The 19,752-nt window shown below is 42.0% G+C and overlaps 1 protein-coding gene across 13 annotated transcripts in view; it reads right to left on the bottom strand.

Moving 5' to 3' along the window:
• Positions 1-19,752, bottom strand: part of LOC145356352 (growth factor receptor-bound protein 10-like) — a 188,097-nt gene that overhangs the window by 32,758 nt on the left and 135,587 nt on the right. For all 13 annotated transcript variants that reach the window (XM_080209064.1, XM_080209100.1, XM_080209057.1 and 10 more), the window contains 4 exons: positions 11,814-11,888; positions 8,773-8,910; positions 5,219-5,329; positions 2,980-3,078 (listed from right to left, as the gene is read on the bottom strand). In XM_080209064.1, the coding sequence (XP_080065190.1) occupies positions 2,980-3,078; positions 5,219-5,329; positions 8,773-8,910; positions 11,814-11,888 (423 nt within the window). The remainder of the gene's footprint in view (positions 1-2,979; positions 3,079-5,218; positions 5,330-8,772; positions 8,911-11,813; positions 11,889-19,752) is intronic.

The following is a 19,752-nucleotide window of genomic DNA, read 5'->3' on the forward strand; positions in this document are numbered from 1 at the left end:
ACCACCACAGACGTCAGAGCAGCCTTCTCAAAAGTCCAGATGGAATACACGGACGAGCACTCAGATCCTGCGTGGATCAACTGGCGGGAGTATTCGCAGACATCTTCAGCCTCTCTTTACAATAATCTAATGTCGCTATCTGCTTCAAGAAGATGACCATCATTCCAGTACTGAAGAAAAGCCAAGCAGCATGCATAATGACCATCTGACATCCATCATTATGAAGTGCTTCATAAGTGGTCTCCCACATAGCTTGGATCCACTATAGTTCGCCTATTGCCACAACAGGTCCACAGCAGACGCCATCTCCATGGCCTGGCACTCAACCCTGGAACACCTAGATAACAAAAACACTTGTGTCAGACTCCTATTTATCAACCTCAGCTCAGCCTTCAACACCATTATTCCAATGAAACTCATCTCCATGGCCTGGGGCTCAGCTCCTCCTTGTGACTGGATCCTGAACTTCCTAACTCACAGACCACAATCAGTAAGGCTAGGCAACAACATCTCCTCTACAGTCATCCTCAACACCAGTGCCCCACAAGGCTGCATCCTCAGCCCCTTACTATACTCCTTATACACCTATGACAATGTGGCTAAATTCCCCTCCAACTCGATTTTCAAGTTTGCTGCTGATAGCATTGTAGCAGTTTAAATCTCAGACAATGACAAAACAGTACAGGAAAGAGACAGTTCATTCAATGAACTGGTGCAACGACAATAATCTATCCCTCTGACAACACAAAATGAAGGAGATAGTCATCGACTTCAGGAAGCATAGTGGAGAACATGCCCCTGTTTATATCAGTGGGGGCAATATAGAAATGGTTGAGAGCTTCAGGTCTTTAGGTGTCCAGATCACCAACAACCTGTCCTGGTTCCCCCACGCCAACACTATAGTTAAGAAAGCCCACCAAAGCCTCTACTTTCTCAGACTCAGAAAATTTCGTATGTCCACTACGACTCTCACCGACTTTTACAGATGCACCATAGAAAGCGTTCTTTCTGATTGTATCACAGCTTGGTATGGCTCCTGCTCTATCCAAAATCACAAGACACTACAAAGGGTTGCAAACGAAGCCCAGTCCATCACTCAGACTAGCCTCCATTGACACTGTCTACACTTCCCCTGCCTTAGCAGGGCAGCCAGCATTATTAAGGACCCCGACATACTCTCTCCCAACTTCTACCATCGAACTAAAGATACAAAGGTCTGAGGTCATGAACAAACTGACTTGAGAACAGCTTCTTCCCTGCAGCCATCAGACTTTTAAATGGACCTACCTCGCATTAAGTTGATCTTTCTCTACACCCTAGCTATGACTGTAACACTACATTCTGAACTCCTTTCCTTCTCTAAGAAGAGTGTGTGCTTTGTCTGTATAGTACGCAAGAAACAGTACTTTTCACTGTATACCAAAATGTGTGAGAATAATAAATCAAATCGAGAGATTATGGAGTGAGATGTGGTGAGTGAGAGGAGAATGAGTTATAAGGAGACAGCCATCTTTTATAATTTCAGTCCTTTGACAGACCACAACCTCAGCCACGGCTATTCCAGTGGCAAGCACTGTCTGCTCCTGATGGCAAGGGACGTAGCCCTCCCTGTACACTGCCAGCAAGGTGCTGCTGCCTCTGACTGAGGGGTCTTGTAGACAAGATGGTACACAGTGTGGTGCAATGTATTTGGCTGATATAGCTGCGATGGTTGAACAGTGGGCTGCGTACACAGGTTTAAGATGTGAATATGAACGTGAATGTGAGTTGAAACAATGTGTGTTACGAGTCCTGGTTGATAGAGATTGAGCAGTGTCTGAGGCTATATGCGGACACTGAAACAAGGTCCTCAGGACCCGAATGTGAATATTGACAAACATGGCAATCTGGTCACACAGAGTTTGATTGGAGGACCATTTAGCCACCTGTGGACGGAGCACATCACGTTTTTCTCTCTGTCCCCTTTCAACCAAAACCCGCAATGCAGTGTTGGAAAATCTATCACCTTCTATCACCCATCTGGTTCCATTCTTCTATGCTCACAATCAACTGTCGACTGTCTTCCAGCAACTAGCCACAATGTATTTCCCCTAAAAGTGATGCAGGCTGGTTTGAACTGGTACTAGCCTCTCATGATTTTGGGTCCGCTGCTGACACAATCAGCCACTCAAAGGTGTGGTTAAGGCAGGCTACATGCTGCACATTGTAAACATGTTAATTAAGTAGGTAGCACAAAGTTGGTGTGCAGCCTGCATAGGAGGCAATCGTTGCAGATTAATCCGATTTCAGGATTCTTGGGTATATTTTCAGGTGCTAATAAATTTAGCTCCTTGCATGTACAAAACACCAAAATTGTCAACTGAGCAAGATACAATCAAGTTTTATGATTTTATTAAATTCCGTAGAAGACCAGTAAATTAGGAAGTGAACTAGCTGAATTTAGATGAAAGAAGCAGAAATTATTTTAAGAATATCACCATAGAGGAGGTTTACCAGGATGTTGCCTGGTATGGAGGGGAGATCCTATGAGGAGAGGCTGAGGGATTTGGGGTTGTTTTCGCTGGAAAGAAGGCGGCTAAGAGGGGATCTTATTGAAACATATAAGATGATTAGAGGTTTAGATAGGGTGGATAGTGATAGCCTTTTTCCTCTGATGGAAAAATCTAGCACGAGGGGGCATGGCTTTAAACTAAGGGGGGGTAGTTATAGGACAGATGTCAGGGGTAGGTTCTTTACCCAGAGGGTGGTGAGGGATTGGAATGCCCTGCCTGCTGCAGTTGTAAATGCGCCTAGTTTGGGGGCGTTTAAGAGGTCTGTGGACAGGTTTATGGACGAAAAGGGATTGGTTTAGGTTAGTGGGTCATTGTTGTTGTTTTTTTTTTAAACTGGTCGGCGCAACATCGTGGGCCGAAGGGCCTGTTCTGTGCTGTAATGTTCTATGTTCTATATCATTGAACATTTACAGTAACAAAGAAATACCTTGAGGAGTCGAAAGGCTGTCATCCAACATGTCCTGCTCTGCTCATCCTCTGCACATAACAATCGAAGGTCTTTTGTTTCGTTCCTCATTTTTATGGGCTGTAATCACAAGGAAACATCACTCATCCACATTATAAAGTGTCATTTCAGTGCACCGAAACTGTGACTAATTGTCTATCAACTTTCAGTGCTCCAATCAAAGTATAGACTAACTGAATCTCTTCTAAAAAATGATGGGAGGGTGAAAGCTGATGAAAGCACAGAACTAAAAAATACAGTATCTACTAAACTGAGACGTGTGAAACAAAATGGCAACAAGAATTTGATGAAGAGAGCTTGGTGCAGAGGTGGAAAGAGATCCTGAATGCCATAAAACAATGGGCAATGGTAAATATGTAATCAGAGTAAGCAATTAAATCTAAAGGGTTTTTTTTAAAGCAATATGAGACCCATTATCTGAAATGGCTTGTGGAAACTTCAAGGTGCTTCAGGTGTATTGGATAGCCATGTGTACAGAAAGAGCTTCCAGTTACTTGAATTCAATATCATGGTTTGAGGGCGCGCGCCCGACAGAGACAGTTGACGTGGTATACATGGATTTTAGTAAGGCGTTCGATAAGGTTCACCATGGTAGGCTTCTGCAGAAAATGCAGATGTATGGGATTGTGGGTAATCTAGGAAGTTGGATCAGGAATTGGCTATCAGATAGGAGACAGAGGGTGGTGGTGGATGGTAAATATTCATCATGGAGTGCAGTTACGAGTGGTGTGCCTCAGGGATCTGTTTTGGGGCCACTGTTGTTTGTAATTTTTATTAATGATCTGGATGAGGGTATAGTTGGGTGGATTAGTAAATTTGCTGATGACACCAAAGTTGGAGGTGTGGTAGATTGTGAGGAAGGGTGTCATAGTCTGCAGGGAGACTTAGATAGGTTGCAGAGCTGGGCCGAGAGGTGGCGGATGGAATTTAATGCGGAGAAGTGTGAGGTAATTCACTTTGGTAGGAGCAACAGATGTGTCGAGTATAGGGCTAACGGGAGGACTTTGAATAGTGTGGATGAACAGAGGGATCTAGGTGTGTGTGTACATAGATCCCTGAAAGTTGGGAATCAAGTAGATAAGGTTGTCAAGAAGGCGTACGGTGTCTTGGCGTTTATTGGTAGGGGGATTGAATTTAGGAGTCGCAGTGTAATGTTGCAACTGTACACTACTCTAGTGCGGCCGCACTTGGAGTACTGTGTGCAGTTCTGGTCCCCGCATTACAAGAAGGATGTGGAGGCGTTGGAGAGGGTGCAGAGGAGGTTTACTAGGATGTTGCCTGGTATGGTGGGGAGGTCCTATGAGGAGAGACTGAGGGATCTAGGGTTGTTTTCGTTGGAAAGAAGGCGGCTAAGAGGGGATCTTATTGAAACATATAAGATGATTAGAGGTTTAGATAGGGTGGATAGTGATAGCCTTTTTCCTCGGATGGAGAAAGCTAGCACGAGGGGGCATGGCTTTAAATTAAGGGGGGGTAGCTACAGGACGGATGTCAGGGGTAGGTTCTTTACCCAGCGGGTGGTGAGGGATTGGAATGCCCTGCCTGCTGCAGTTGTAAATGCGTCTAGTTTGGGGGCGTTTAAGAGATCTCTGGATAGGTTTATGGACGAAAAGGGATTGGTATAGGCTAGTGGGTCATTGTTTTTGTAACTGGTCGGCGCAACATCGTGGGCCGAAGGGCCTGTTCTGCGCTGTAATGTTCTATGTTCTATGAGACAGACAGGCAGGCAGGGCGCGCGCCCGAGAGACAGAGAGAGCGCTCTTAGAGGAAGTTTGAATGTTGGGCTAATGGGAGAGAAGCAGCAGCAGCAGAGGGAACTGACCAGATTGCCTCAATCTTAGTGACAAAGTTCACAAGCACCTCACACTTGTTGGAGGTGAGCGTGGACGACATAGTGGAAGGGGATTTCAGATGATTGTTTGCCATAAGCAAAAGTTTGTGGTTGCCTTTGTATTCTAGGATGATGCTGCGATAGTGAACAATTTTAGCATGAGAGCAGGCCGATAATGTTTTCAATTTGATTGAATATATTTGTTGAATGTTTAGTCTGAAGCTCAATTTTTATTTTTCATGATTTCAGAATTAAACATTACAAATAAATAATTCACTAAAACATTTGTTTTTCATTGCACCAAGGAATAACTAGAAGTCAAAATCACAAACAAAGTATTTGCACAAAATAGTGTAATTAGAAAAATACCTTTATACAAAAACCATAGTCAGTTGGTGCACTGTATGTTTTTTTGCCAGCTATCAATGAAAATACATTATTGTCTTCAATGTCTGCTAAGAGCTGGAGATGTCTTGGTTCCTGTGCAAATACAAGGATAAAAACATTTAGAATTTGCAAAACAACGGCCATAAATACAAACTTTCTTTTATTCATTGATCACTGGAAAGGCCAGCATTTATTGTCCATACTGTATCGCTCTTGAAAATGTGGTGGAAAGTCAACTTCTTAAACCATTGCAGTCCATGTGGTGTAGGTATACCCACTGTATTATTTGGGAGGAAGTTCCAGGATTTTGGCTCAGAGATATAATTACAAGTCAGATGTGTGACTTGGAAGGGAACCTGTAACTGATCATGTTTCCTTGAATCCGCTGCCAATGCCATTTTAAATGGAAAGGACACAATTTTGGAAGGTGCTGTCGAAGTAGTCCCTGGAAAGTTGCTGTGGTGCATATGGTAAACAGTGCTGCTACTGTGTGCCAGATGGGATGTCAAAGAAGGTTGCTTTGTGCTCTAATTATGTCACTCTTCCAAATGTTTCTGAAGCTGTGCTCATCCGGGGAAGTGGGGAACATTCCTTCACACTCTTAACTTGTGTCCTGTGGATGATGGGAAGCAACTTACTCGCTACAGAATTCCAAACCTCTGACCTGCTCCTGCAGTCACCATATTTATGGTTGGTCCAAAAAGATTTTGGGTCAGCACTATCCCCCAGGATGTTGAAAGTGAAGGATTCAGCAATGGTAGTGGCAATAGCCATCAAGGGATCATGCTTAGCTTTGCCCTCATTGGGAATGGTAATTGCCTAGCACTTGTGTGACATGAATGCTACTTGCCACACATCAGCTCCAGCTTTAATGTTGTCCAGGTCTGCTTCATGCAGGCATGGAATACTTCAGCATCAAAATTGTGAATGATACTGCACAACCACTTCTGACATTATGCAGGAGCGAAGGTCATGAACAAAACAGATGAAGATGCCACATTCGTTCAAATGCTGCCTTGATCTAAGGCAGTTACTCATCTCACCTCCGGAAGACAGCTTTTTCATCTATGTTTGGACCAAGGCTGCAACAGGGTCTGAAGTTAGCGAACTCAAGTACTGCTTGGTAGCACTGCAAACCACACCTTTAATTTGAGTCTTCAGACTCAAAACACTGACTCTATTCTCTCTCCACAAATGATATCAGACCTGTTGAGATTTTCCAGCATTTTGTGTTTTAGTTTCAAATTCCAATATCCGCAGTAAATTGCTTTTGTTTTTTGCTGATGATTGAAAGTAGATTGTTGAGGTGGTAATTAATAATTTTTACATTGTTAGATAGCTGCCAGTATTGTAGCTGTACTGGAACTGGAATGGCACGTTGGTACAGTGGTTAGCATTGCTGCCTCAGTGCCAGAAACCCAGGTTCGACTCGCGACTTGGGTGACTGTCTATGCAGAGGCTGCATGTTTCTCCATGTCTGCATGGGTTTGCTCCGTTTCCTCCCACAGTCTGAAAGACATGCTGGTTAGGTGCATCGGCCATGTTAAATTCTCTGTGTACCCAAACGAGCACCAGAGTGTGGCAACTAAAGGATCTTCACAGTAACTTCATTGCAATGTTAATATAATCCCGTGATACCAATACATACACTTAATTTTTTTTAAACAGCTGGGATATGGCTAATTCTGGTGCACAAGCCAGTACCTCAAACAAGATATTGTCAGGGCCCATATATCTTTGCTTAAGAAAGGGACTACCAAAGCACACATTTAAACTTTGTGATTGTGCAATTAAGTCATCAGCTTTCAACACTGAGTATGCAGTTTCTAATGAAGTGGTTATATGTTTACAGCAAGTATAATCTTTCAAGATGTACAATGAAGATACTTAACAGTGATTAAACTATGAGATCTATTAGGAAGCAACATGATATTTCACATAAGGGTTGCACCTTAGAACTAAATTCTACAAGTCCAAAAAAAGTTTTACATCTAATTCTTAAGAGTACACTTTTTATTGCTAATGATATTAAATTGAGGTCGCACATAAGGAAACTGCAAAATTTCTGTAGTTTAATGCTTGTTACAGAAAAAAAGTAGCCCATAACTTCCCAACCCTCCAACATGGATTCCCCAAAGATGCATTGGGGAATCCCACCCAGAAGTCCAGTTTAGGATTTATGCAACAATTATCCGTAAGTGCCAACATCCAACGACCCCAGGAAAATCACCAACCTTGCACTTTGTTTTTAAAAAAGGTGGCAATTCTCATTTGCAAAAGAACAAGTGTCCTGCTTTCAAACCTCACCCTCCTCCTATCCCATCCCTCTCCTGAGGATGGTGCTGGAAACACTTCGGAACCAAATAATGATTTTTTCATCTGGAAGTCTTAACAATGACAGTCAGAAAGTGATTGAGCAAGAGACTTCACAGCAAATGTAACTCTGGCATCCATGCATGCTTATTTTCAGCTGGATGACATCAAGATTATTGCAGTTTATAGGGCCGTATATGGAAACCGTTACAGAAATCATAATGAATCAACTTAGAATCCTACGAAGGGCATATTTTCCCAATACTGTTGAAAACTCTGGGAATGGGCACATATCACATGTCTCAGCATTTTTTCAAGCATGAAAAGTAGGGAGTTTGCTACTATGCAAGGCTAATGAGATTAAATAATGTTAAGTGCATGTGCAGGTCAGTGAAACAAGCACTGATTTTCTATGCAAAACATGCCCTTGAGGTTTCCACTGATCATCTAACCCAGACAAAGAGAATACATCCTGATCAATATGTTGTTTTTAAATTGGGTGACTACTTGCCTATTAACAGCAGTGACTACAGTATCCAAAACTAACTGGTTGAGATGTACATTGGAACCTTCTGAGGAACAAAGCATAACAAAATGCAAAGTCTTTCCTGTTTCATGGACTAGGATACTATTGGTATGCTCTAAGCATAAGCTAATTAATACAAATGAGTCAGAAACCAAGCAATAAATGTGTTATTAGTAATGCAAACCACAGCTTAAGGCACAACAAATTCCAGTTTTAATAGCACACCACCAGATAAAATTGATTTATCCAAACAAAGTCAAAGAAGACCAATGAGTTTAAATAACGTGGAATCCATTCACAGGTCAGTGAAACAACAAGCACTGGTTTTCTATGCAAAGCATGCTCCCGAAGTTTCCATTGATTATATAACCCAGTACCATTGAAAGAAACTGCAGATGTATTGGAGATGTGCGATTGCAGGTGCAATCTTATTGGTCAGTACAATCCAACTTTACACCATGTGGTCTACTTATCCATTGAATCATCTGGCAATTTGCAGGCTGGGTCTTACTGGATGCCATGATACAAGAATAGAGGACATTCAGTGGCTCATGTTCATTGTCTGATTCATTTCAACCTTGGTGTTGTCCTACAACACGAGTTCTGGACTTTGTCAGCGGGAGAAAAAGAACTGAGAGAAACCTCCATCCCCAAAACTTTCCTCTTATAGATTTAAACATTCCAAACCATAGTTTACCTTTGAAGTTCCTTTTGAGGAGAAATAAAGTCCTGATCTTCGCAGAAACACATACACTTTTTTCCAGGACTTTCTACCCACTTCCCTTACATGCAAGGATCCTTGAATTTCTGGGCAACTGCTGGAGTTCAAAAAGTTCTGTAACAAATAATATTTTAGTTTAAAAGTGAAGATCAAAAATACTTCTATTCAAGAGTAGTTGCGTAAGTGTTTGTGGAAAGCAAACACACACCACATGCAAGGTTTAGTAGACCAATATTTTTTATTTTTTTAATATTTTCAATATTTTTTAGTGGCTTGGTGAGTGGACAAGGACCTGGCAGATGGAGTATAATGTTAGCAAATGTGAGGTTATCCACTTTGGTAGAAATAATAGTAGGAGGGATTATTATTTAAAGGGCGAAAAGCTGCAGCATTCTACAGTGCAGAGGGTCCTGGGGGTCCTTGTGCATGAATTGCACAGGTGATCAAGAAGGCGAATGGAATGTTGGCCTTTATAGCGAGGGGGATAGAATATAAAAGCAAGGAGGTCTTGCTGCAACTGTACAGGGCACTGGTGAGACCGCAACTGGAGTACTGTGTGCAGTTTTGGTCGCCACATTTGCGAAAGGATATATTGGCCTTGGAGGGAGTGCAGAGAAGGTTCACTAGGCTGATGCCGGAGATGAGGGGGTTAGCCTATGAGGAGAAATTGAATAGACTGGGTCTGTCCTTGTTGGAGTTTAGAGGGCTGAGGGGGGATCTTATAGAGACATAAGATAATGAAGGGGATAGATAGGGTAGAGGTAGAGAGATTCTTCCCACTTAGAAAGGATAGCAGAACTAGAGGGCACAGCCTCAAAATAAAGGGGGGGGGGGGTGGAGTGGAGTTCAGTTCACAGTTGAGGAGGAACTTCTTTACTCAATGGGTGGTGAATCTCTGGAATTCTCTGCCTATTGAAGTGATAGAGGCTACCTCGCCAAATATATTGAAGTCACGGGTAGATAGATTTCTGATAGACAAGGGTTATGGGGAGAAAGCGGGGAAGTGGAACTGATCCACTTCAGATCAGCCATGATCTTATTGAATGGCAGGGCAGGCTCGAGGGGTGAGATGGCCTACTCCTGCTCCTATTTCTTATGTTCTTATGACCAGCAGAACTCTCATTACATTGTTCACATTAAATCAGAAGTTTCTTTGTTCACATTACATCAATTTTTTTTAAAATGTAAGGTTGTTATGCAAGGGAAACTGAACTACTTGCAAAGAGGAAGGGAAAACTGGCTACAATACTGAGATGGACATTCATAGTCCAATTGTAATTTGACAGAAGCTCCAAGATTCAGAAGCATACAAGGATCATAAGGCTTTAGGAACACTGGAAGTTCTTGAAAGGTGGTCATCCACATGAAACACAAGCTCTGTTCTTCACTCCACCAATGCTGTCAGGCCAGCTGACAATTCTCCATCATTGTGAAGACGGGCAAAACTACAAATGGTAATTTCAAAAACAAAAGTAGGCTACACGGTCCCTGAAGCATGCTCCACCCTTCAATATGAACTTGGCCGAATGGACACATCAAGTTACTTGCCATATTCCCATGTCCCCCATTTCCCTTGGTGCCCAAAAATCTATTGATTGCAAAGCTGAACATACATGTTCACAGAAAACTGAAGCAGGCAATTCCAAAAGATTTCCAATCCTCTCAGTGAAATGGTTTTGCATCTCACTCATAAATGGATGACCCAATATTCTAAAACTATGCTTCTGAGGTCCACCCTCTCTGGCCAATGGCATGATAACCTGCAGCAATGAGCAGGTGCTATTGGGATTAAATTAATTGGTTCAAAGAAAGCTTTTAAAGTGCAGAGAATTTTGATTTGGCAAAAAAACAATTTCTTCAGGTTTGGGATTCATGGACTAGAAATCATCACTTTAAATTGTCACTAAAAGATTGAAGAGAAAGATTACCAGATATTTCTTTATTTAAAGTTGTTTCAGCATGGATTGCTCTAGCAAATAGTCAGAGATAAACATTTTTCATGAAATCAAAAAGCACACAAAGCAATTTGGTATATCGTATTAGTGTCAGCTCTGAGACTTAAATCTTACTTGCCTGCTCTTTGCAGATAGCTTGCCAATTTCTTTTCTTTTCAAGCATATATCCAATTTCCATTTGACCAAGTGCGCTGTAAACATTGGTAGCTTTTTATGCAATATTATTAAGGTACATTAATAAACAGCAGGAACTGCGATTAAAAAAAAATGACAGCACAAGCAGGCTCACTGGAGCAAACTATTCACAGGGAAATGTTGGCAGAGTAGTAACGTCACTGAACAAGTAATCCAGAGGCCAAAGTGAACACTCTGGGGACAACGTTCAAATATCAACTGGTGGAATTTGAATTCAATTAATAAATCTGGGACATAAAACTAGATTCTGTAATGGTGAACATGACAATAGCATTGATTGTTATAAACACCCATTCAGTTCACTGAAACAAATTTGCCAACTTTATCTCGTCTTGCCTACAAACTCAGAACTATGTGGTTGATTCTTAACTGCTCTCTGAAACGGCTTAGTGAGCCAGTTTATGGGTCATTTGGAATGGGCAACAAATGCTGGCCTTGCCAATGACACCCATATCCCATAAAATATTTTTACAAAAATCAAATCCTGTTTTGATATCTCCATATCTGACACACTCAATTAGGTATATAACTCATAGAATTACAGTTCCTTTAACCTCACACTCTGTCACGTTTTATGGAGATTATGAATGGTATTTGTCTGAAATTTGCTGTGGTCCATCAAATGAACTAAAATTAACCTATACATTCTTCCCCCTAAAACTGTCTTGGAAATCAAACCATCACACAAACTCCTACTGTATTCCAGTGTTCCAGAGCCTTAAAACAACACAATCTTTGCCTCTCAGTCAGAGTCTTCTGATTTACCTCAAATTCTTCCAACCTTACAATATACCTTGCCTTGATTAAAAACACACACAACTCCATACTCAAACATTTTGTGCAATGTACTCTAAAATATAATCTTACCTGCAAGACCTGTGAATGTGGGTTACTTCCATTTAGCTCCTGGCAACAAGCTACCATTTGCTCTGGAAAGAAGCTCTGTCCAAACAAACAATACTTTTCAAACATTGGTCAATAAACATTTCCCATTAAAATGTATACAATCCTTACTGTTGGTTAATTAACTAAAAAACACAACTAACTTTAAAACAGTTTAATTCAGCAGCAGAAGAGGCAGTTGCCACCCAGCCAATGGCTACGAATTCAGTTCCCAAAGCTACTCACAACTCATATTCAATCACCTCAATATAATCAGTCCCAGACATAAGGCTGCCGATTAAGGACTGGTAACCACCTCAGAGGGAATTGCAGGGAGCAGAGTTGGAAAATAACACCCAAATATTTGTGCTTAAATTAGACACCCAGTTACAATATGTAACAGCATTGATAATTCATGGGCGAAGAATACATGGTGCAAATATGCCTGCTAGTGCAGAAATCAAAAGGAAATCAGAACAATTCTGCCATTTTCCTGTTAATAGGAATATGGCCACTAGGAAAGTTTTTAGGATTTAGTTTCAATTCTTGTACTGGCTCCTGATCTCTCATTTGCATTTCTAATTCTCCCCTATACTTTTGAAATTTAGCCCCATTCTCCATTGTAATATCAAGTCCCTTTTTTTAAACAAAATCATCACACTCATCATTAATGGATGTGAGCTTTACCTCTTTTGGAAATTTACCTGTACTATACCCAATCATCTTTTTAAAGACTGAGAATTGCTCCATTATGTTTCTGTCATTTCAGTCTTTACAGTGGATTTCTACATAATTCACTGAAATTAGCTGTTCTCCAGCCAAGTGTTTTATTCTAGATTGCCAATGTTCTTCTCCATAATTAATCCAAACCATATGACACCTTGATCACTATTTCAGAGGTGCACCCTAAGGTGATAATCTCCACCTGGCCCTCTTCATTGCCAGGACTAAATTCAGGAATGCTTCCCTCCTCATTGGGCAGGATTCAGACTGATCAAGAAATTTCTCCACATCATAACTCAAATTCTTCCCTTTCTCTTCCCTTAATGCAATCACTGGAACATTTAATATTTGGGCAAACTCTCATTTTCACAACTCCATATCTCAGGAACCTCCTTGCAAATCTACTCATCTATCTCCTTTTCAATATTCAGTATGTTATAAAATACCATGAGTAGTGGTATAGCTCCTTTAGTGCCGCTCAACTCCAACCAAATAGATTCTATCCATGACGCTTCAAAATCAATTTTCTCTTTAGCACTGTAATTTTTCCTTAATTAAAACAACTGCCTCTCCTTTTATTTCCTCCCCAATCAAGTTTATCAATTTATCCTGAGTCACTGGCTGTGGCATAATTGCAAGAATTCCACTCTAGATCAGATGAGGTGCTGTTGGTTTCATAATCAACCCTGAACAACAAAGCATGTCTCGTGTTGCAACAGGGCAAGATGATTGCTCAGAGACTACGAAAAAAAAATTGCCCAAGTTACCATAGCAATTCATCATCAGACAGTGGCAAAAAACATGAGCACCCATATCTTCCTCATCATACATTGTTCAAAAAATATAGAATATCTAATTCAATCTGAGCATTTCATTTATGGGTATACCGAAATTCATCAAATCATCGAATCCCGACAGTGCAGGAGGCCACCATTTCGACCATCGAGTCTGCATTGACCCCCCTCTCCCCCCAGGCCTTATTCCCATAACCCTGCATGTGATTTGATTTGTCACATGTATTAGCATACAGTAAATAGTATTGTTTCTTGCGTGCTATACAGACAAAGCAGACCATCCCATAGGAAAGGAAACAAGACAGTGCAGAATGTAGTCTTGCAGCCATAGCTGGGGTGTAGAGAAAGATCAACTTAATGCAAGGTAGATCCATTCAAAAATCTGACAACAGTAGAGAAGAAGCTGTTCTTGAGTCGGTTGGTACGTGACCTCAGACTTTTGTATCTTTTTTTACAATGGAAGAAGGTGGCAGAGAGAATGTCCGGGGTGCGTGGGGTCTTTAAATTATGTTGGCTGTTTTGCCGAGGCAGCTGTAAGTGTAGACAGAGTCAACAGATGGGAGGCTAGTTTGCCTAATGGAGTGGGCTATATTCACGGCCTTTTGTAGTTTTCTGCAATCCTGGGCAGAGCAGGAACCATACCAAGTTGTGATACAACCAGAAAGAATGCTTTCTCTGGTGCATCTGTAAAAGTTGCTGAGAGTTGTAGCTGACATTACTCTTCTGAGAAAGTAGAGGCATTGGCGGGCTCTCGTAACTATAGTGTTGGAATGGGGGGACCAGGCTGTTGGTGATCTGGACACCTAAAAACCTGAAGCTCTCGATGCTTTCTACTTCGTGCCCATTGACGTAGACAGGGGCATGCTCTCCCCTAAGCTTCCTGAATTCAATGACAATCTCCTTCATTTTGTTGACATATTTACCATGCTAATCCCCCTGACACTCAGGTCAACTTACCCACTGAATCTAACCTGCACATCTTTGGACTGAGAGGGGAAACCGGAACACCCGGAGGAAACTCGCGCAACAGAGGGAGAATGTCTGTGTGGAGTTGCACAATCATCTAAGGCCAGAATTGAACCTGGATCCCTGGCGCTGTAAGGCAGCGGTACTAACCACTGTCACCGTGCAGCCCCATCATGGACATTTTATCCAGGCTGAAGATGTAACATAATGTGTGTTTGTGCTTTTTTGCACTGTCTGATAATGAATCACTATGGTAACTTTGGCAATGTTATTTCGTAGTCTGAGCAACCTTGGTGTCCTGTTGCAACACTAGATAGTCTTGTTCCATAAAGCAACTACACCAACTCACGATTCCTCTGAAATGTTTGCTGAGTTTGTTTCATCTACTTAAACTTGTATACGTGCATTGCATTTGTGGTGACAATGTAACCTCCTGACAATTTTCCAAGACTTATTCTGACACATGCTTCCCAAGATCAGGCCAGTGACTGGTCCCTGTTATCATGACACACGTAGTCTTGTGCATCTTTTTGAGGATGGCTTCCTTCTTCCATTCTTGCACTAGTTTTTCATAAACATTGTACTGCAGCAAGGGAATGCAATTATTTAATGAATTAGCAAATTTTACTGATAGCTTCATTCTTTTTGGAGGACACATTTCTGTTGCTTGGTCACCATGCATGGTTTGTTGTGTGTGGGAAATCTTAAACTCCCGTGCATCTTTTAGGTAACATAACCCGATTCGCCTGCTTGATCCCATGCACCAACTTAGAAGACAAGTATAATCCTAATTTTGCATTTATTAGCTGAAATACAGGGGGTGGGGGGGTTGATTTATACATGCGAGTATAGGACAGCATGCATTTTGACACCAATGAAAATGTGATTGTCTTACATGCTGGGTAAACTTGCATGCCTCGAAAAACCCCTTTTAATCACAGCAAAGACCATTTCTACTTTGCTCATCTCTTTATAACTTGAAACATCTCTTCCAAATCAAACCCCTAATCTATTCTGTTCTGATGAAAAATGTTCCACTTTCTTATCCTAAGCAGCATTTGACTAAAGCTACTGTACCCGCTCCATTGCATCACTATCCTTTCTACCATAGCACAGTAAGAAATCTCACAACACTAGGGTGAAGTCCAAGAGCTTCATTTGGAACCACAAGCTTTTGGATTGCTGCTCTTTCATCAGCTGAGTGGAGTTTCTACAATGAGCAGTCAAAACTAAATACAGTACTCCAACTGCCAGTCTTGTAAGTTCACGGCTACAATTCAATTTATATATTCAACATGTTTTGCCTTAAAACCCAGTATTATTCTGATATTTTCTGCTTTTTAGTCACTTGAAATGTTTTTGTCTCTTCTTAAATATCAAAATCTGCTCTCACATCAACAAGTCTGTTCCCATTCACAGAACTTTTCTCAACCAAAATTTAGACTAATTGAACTCCCTCTACGCATTTCAACATTTTTTAGCTTCCTTTGGTTCAGACATTTACCATTCTCCTACTATAATACTGTGAATTTCGTCCAGTATCCACTGCATCATATTGAAATCACTGATGCAAATAAACAGAAATGGTTATAGAACAGAATTTTATGAACCACATCTACACACTCTGAAGTACTTTCAGAAACTAGTCTTTCTGAGCACTCTTCTGCACTGTACTGTGCCAAATACTTTTGAAAACATTTGTACACTGCACTTCCCAACTACTGTATCTGTTACTTACTACAAGAACTCAGTCAGGTTTGTTAAGCACAATCTTCTTTTCTGAAGTTTGTGTTGGCAGCTTCTATATTTCTCATAGACATATTTAGCAATTTCACTTTGAATTGATGAAGCAGGGAAAAGGTTAATGGATTTTGTACCTAGAATATGTCACAAACATAACCTTTCATCATGACTGATCTTCTTTAGCTTATACTGCTCCTGACATTACTATAAGTTATTTGTTCATGTATTACACACTTTAACTCTCATTTTTATAAAGACAGATAGTTTAATGTGACTGTTATTTTGTTGCTTTGCAAATCTTATCTATTTGTGTTAGTTGGACATTGTTACACAGATGGTAGTTTATGATACTGGCTTTTAACAGCTGCTAATGGCAGATTGCGATACCAGCTTTTGACAGGAAAAGTCCTGCTGGGACAGCCGCAATCGCACAAATAACTTCAAAGACAGGGATGCCGGTACTGCTGCAGAAGGGTTTTGAATCATGATCAGATTGAAACCTATGTCACGACTGCAGCTGCCGGCTGGGCTGTGATTTCTGATTAAATCTGGGGCTGTATCACGACCAAGGAAGGAAGACTCAGAGGTCTGGCAGGAATTGGAACTTTGAGTTGCGACTGACACTAAGACTCATGATGTATAAATGCCCACTTGTGTTTGTGTTCTATGAGAAGTTTGGTAGTCCCTGCTTCTCTCAAAACTCTGGAATAAGCTTCAGAGCTTTGAAATAAAAACCACTGTATTTTGACCAACAGTCTCAGAGGTATTACTTTACCTACAACAGCTGATTATTCCTAAATTGCTTCGCTACAGCTATTGAGCCAAAAAGTCTAGAACAACCCAGATTAACTATGTTTCGCTTTTTAGAAAAGGGCATTAAATTGACCAATCTCCTATCCTCTGGCAGAGACAGATTCTCAACAGGACCAGAGTCTACGCTGTTTTATATCCCCCATTTCCCTCAGGTTTCATCCCCTCTGCTTGATAGTTTGAAGCCTTTCATCGGAAAGAGAACTTTATTATAACAACGATGACCTTATGTCAATCATGGGTGGCAGAGTGGTTAGCATTGCTGTCTCTCAGAGCAGAGGCCCAAGTGCGATTCCCAAATTAGGTCACATTCTGTGTGGAGTCTACACGTTCTCCCCGTTGGTGTTCTGGTTTCCTCCCACAGTCTGAAAGACATGCTGATTAGGTGCACTGGCCATGCTAAATTCTCCCACACAGTACCCGAGCAGGCGCCAGAGTGTGGCGACTGGAGGGTTTTCATTAATTTCTTTGCAGTGTTAATGCAAGCCTATTTGTGACAATAATAAATAAAAAAACTCAATTGTGGGCAAGTGGAAAATAAATGAAAAAAGGAAACTAATGACCAGCCTCCAGGGAAGTAGATCAAAAATCTTGTAGATAGATAATATTTATGTTGTTTTACATATGATTTTAATTTATCACAAAAATTAGGGAATGCATGTATGATGTGCGTGAAAATATGATCTTTAACACAATATGGAATGTTACGAGGAACTGGCCAAGGAACTACATGAGAATGGGTAAAATGAAAACAAAGTGCTGGAAAAACTCAGCAGGTCTGGCAGCATCTGTGGACATGCCAGCGTTGGACTGGGGTAAACACAGTAAGAAGTCTGACAACACCAGGTTTAAGTCCATCCGATTTATTTGATAGTAAACGTGCAAGCTTTCGGGGTTTGCCCCTTCATCAGGTGAATGGAGAGTTCTGGCCTCAGTCAGAGCATATAACAGCACAGACAGTTTACAGATTACTGATTAGAATGTGAGTCTTTACAACTAACCTGCTATTCAAGTCTTAAAGAGGCCAACAATGTGAGTGGAAAGAGCATTAAGCACAGGTTAAAGAGATGTGTATTCTCTCCAGACAGTACAGTGAGGTTTTGCAAACCCAGGTAAGTCGTGGGGGTTACAGATAGTGCGACATGAACCAAGATCCCTGTTGAGACCATCCTCATTTGCGAAACTTGGCTATCAGTCTCTGCTCAGCGACTCTGCGCTGTCGTGTGTCGTGAAGGCCGCATTGGAGAATGCTTACCCGAAGGTCAGAGGCCGAATGCCCATGACCGCTGAAGTGTTCGCCAACAGGAAGGGAACAGTCTTGCCTGGTGATTGTCGAGCAATGTTCGTTCATCCATTGTTGTAGCGTCTGTATGGTCTCCCTAATGTACCATGCTTCGGGACATCCTTTCCTGCAGCGTATCAGGTAGACAACGTTGGCTGAGTTGCAAGAGTATGTACTGGGTACCTGGTGAATGGTATTCTCACGTGTGATGATGGTATCCATGGTCGATGATCTGGCATGTCTTGCAGAGGTTGCTGTGGCAGGGTTGTGTGGTGTTGTGGTCACTGTTCTCCTGAAGGCTGGGTAGTTTGCTGCAAACTTTGGTCTGTTTGAGGTTGTGCAGTTGTCTAAAGGCAAGAAGTCGGGGTGTGGGGATGGCCCTGGCAAGATGTTCGTCTTCAATGAAACGTTGAAGGCTCCGGAGAAGATGTCATAGCTTCTCTGCTCCGGGGAAGTACTGCACGACGAAGGGTACTCTGTCCATCGTGTCCCGTGTTTGTCTTCTGAGATCATCGGTGCGGTTTTTCACTGTGGCGCATCGGAACTGTCAATCGATGAGTCGAGTGCCATATCCTGTTCTTATGAGGGCATCTTTCAGCCTCTGGAGGTGTCTGTCATGATCCTCCTCATCTGAGCAGATCCTGTGTATGTGGAGGGCTTGTCCATAGGGGATGGCTTCTTTATGTCGATGTCTCGGCACTCTACACCAGCATCCCTCACGACGATTCTGGAGAATAGTCCACGGTGAGTCTGACGGTGGGGTGGAACTTGCTGATATCGTCATATTGTTGTTTCAGTGATTGTTCACCATGAGTCCAAAGGAAGAAAATGCCATCGACGTATCTAGTGTATAGCATTGGTTGAAGGTCCTGTGTGAAGAAGTCTTGTTCGAACCTGTGCATGAGAATGTTGGCATATTGAGGTGTGAATTTCGTCCCCATGGCTGTTCCGTGTGTCTGGATGAAAAACTGGTTGTTGAAGGTGAAGACACTGTGGTCCAGGATAAAGCGGATGAGTTGTAAAATTGCATCTGGAAACTGGCAGTTGTCAGCGTTGAGTACTGAGGCAGTTGCAGCAATGCCATCGTCGTGAGGGATGCTGGTGTAGAGTGCCGAGACATCCATTGTGATGAGGAGTGTCCCTGGTTCAATTGCTCCATGTGTGCTGAATTTCCGTAGGAAGACCTTCAGAGCACCCTCCGTGCTCTCATTCCACATACTCCCTGCGCTGAGGATCTCTACTGCCTCCCAAAGATACACAAGGAAAACACACCTGGCCGTCTCATCGTATCGGGCAACGGGACCCCGTGCGACAACCTCTCCAGCTATGTCAAAGACATCCTGACACCCACTGTACAAAGAACCCCCAGTTTTTGTCACGACACTATGGACTTCCTATGGAAACTCAGCACACATGAAGCAGTTGAACCAGGGACACTCCTTGTCACAATGGATGTCTCGGCACTCTACACCAGCATCCCTCACGACGATGGCATTGCTGCAACTGCCTCAGTATTCAACGCCGACAACTGCCAGTTTCCAGATGCAATTTTACAACTCGGCCACTTCATCCTGGACTACAATGTCTTCACCTTCAGCAACCAATT

This window comes from Carcharhinus amblyrhynchos, chromosome 2 (genome assembly GCF_965287045.1).
Source record: "Carcharhinus amblyrhynchos chromosome 2, sCarAmb.v2.hapA, whole genome shotgun sequence".
NCBI classification, from domain to species: Eukaryota; Metazoa; Chordata; class Chondrichthyes; order Carcharhiniformes; family Carcharhinidae; genus Carcharhinus; species Carcharhinus amblyrhynchos.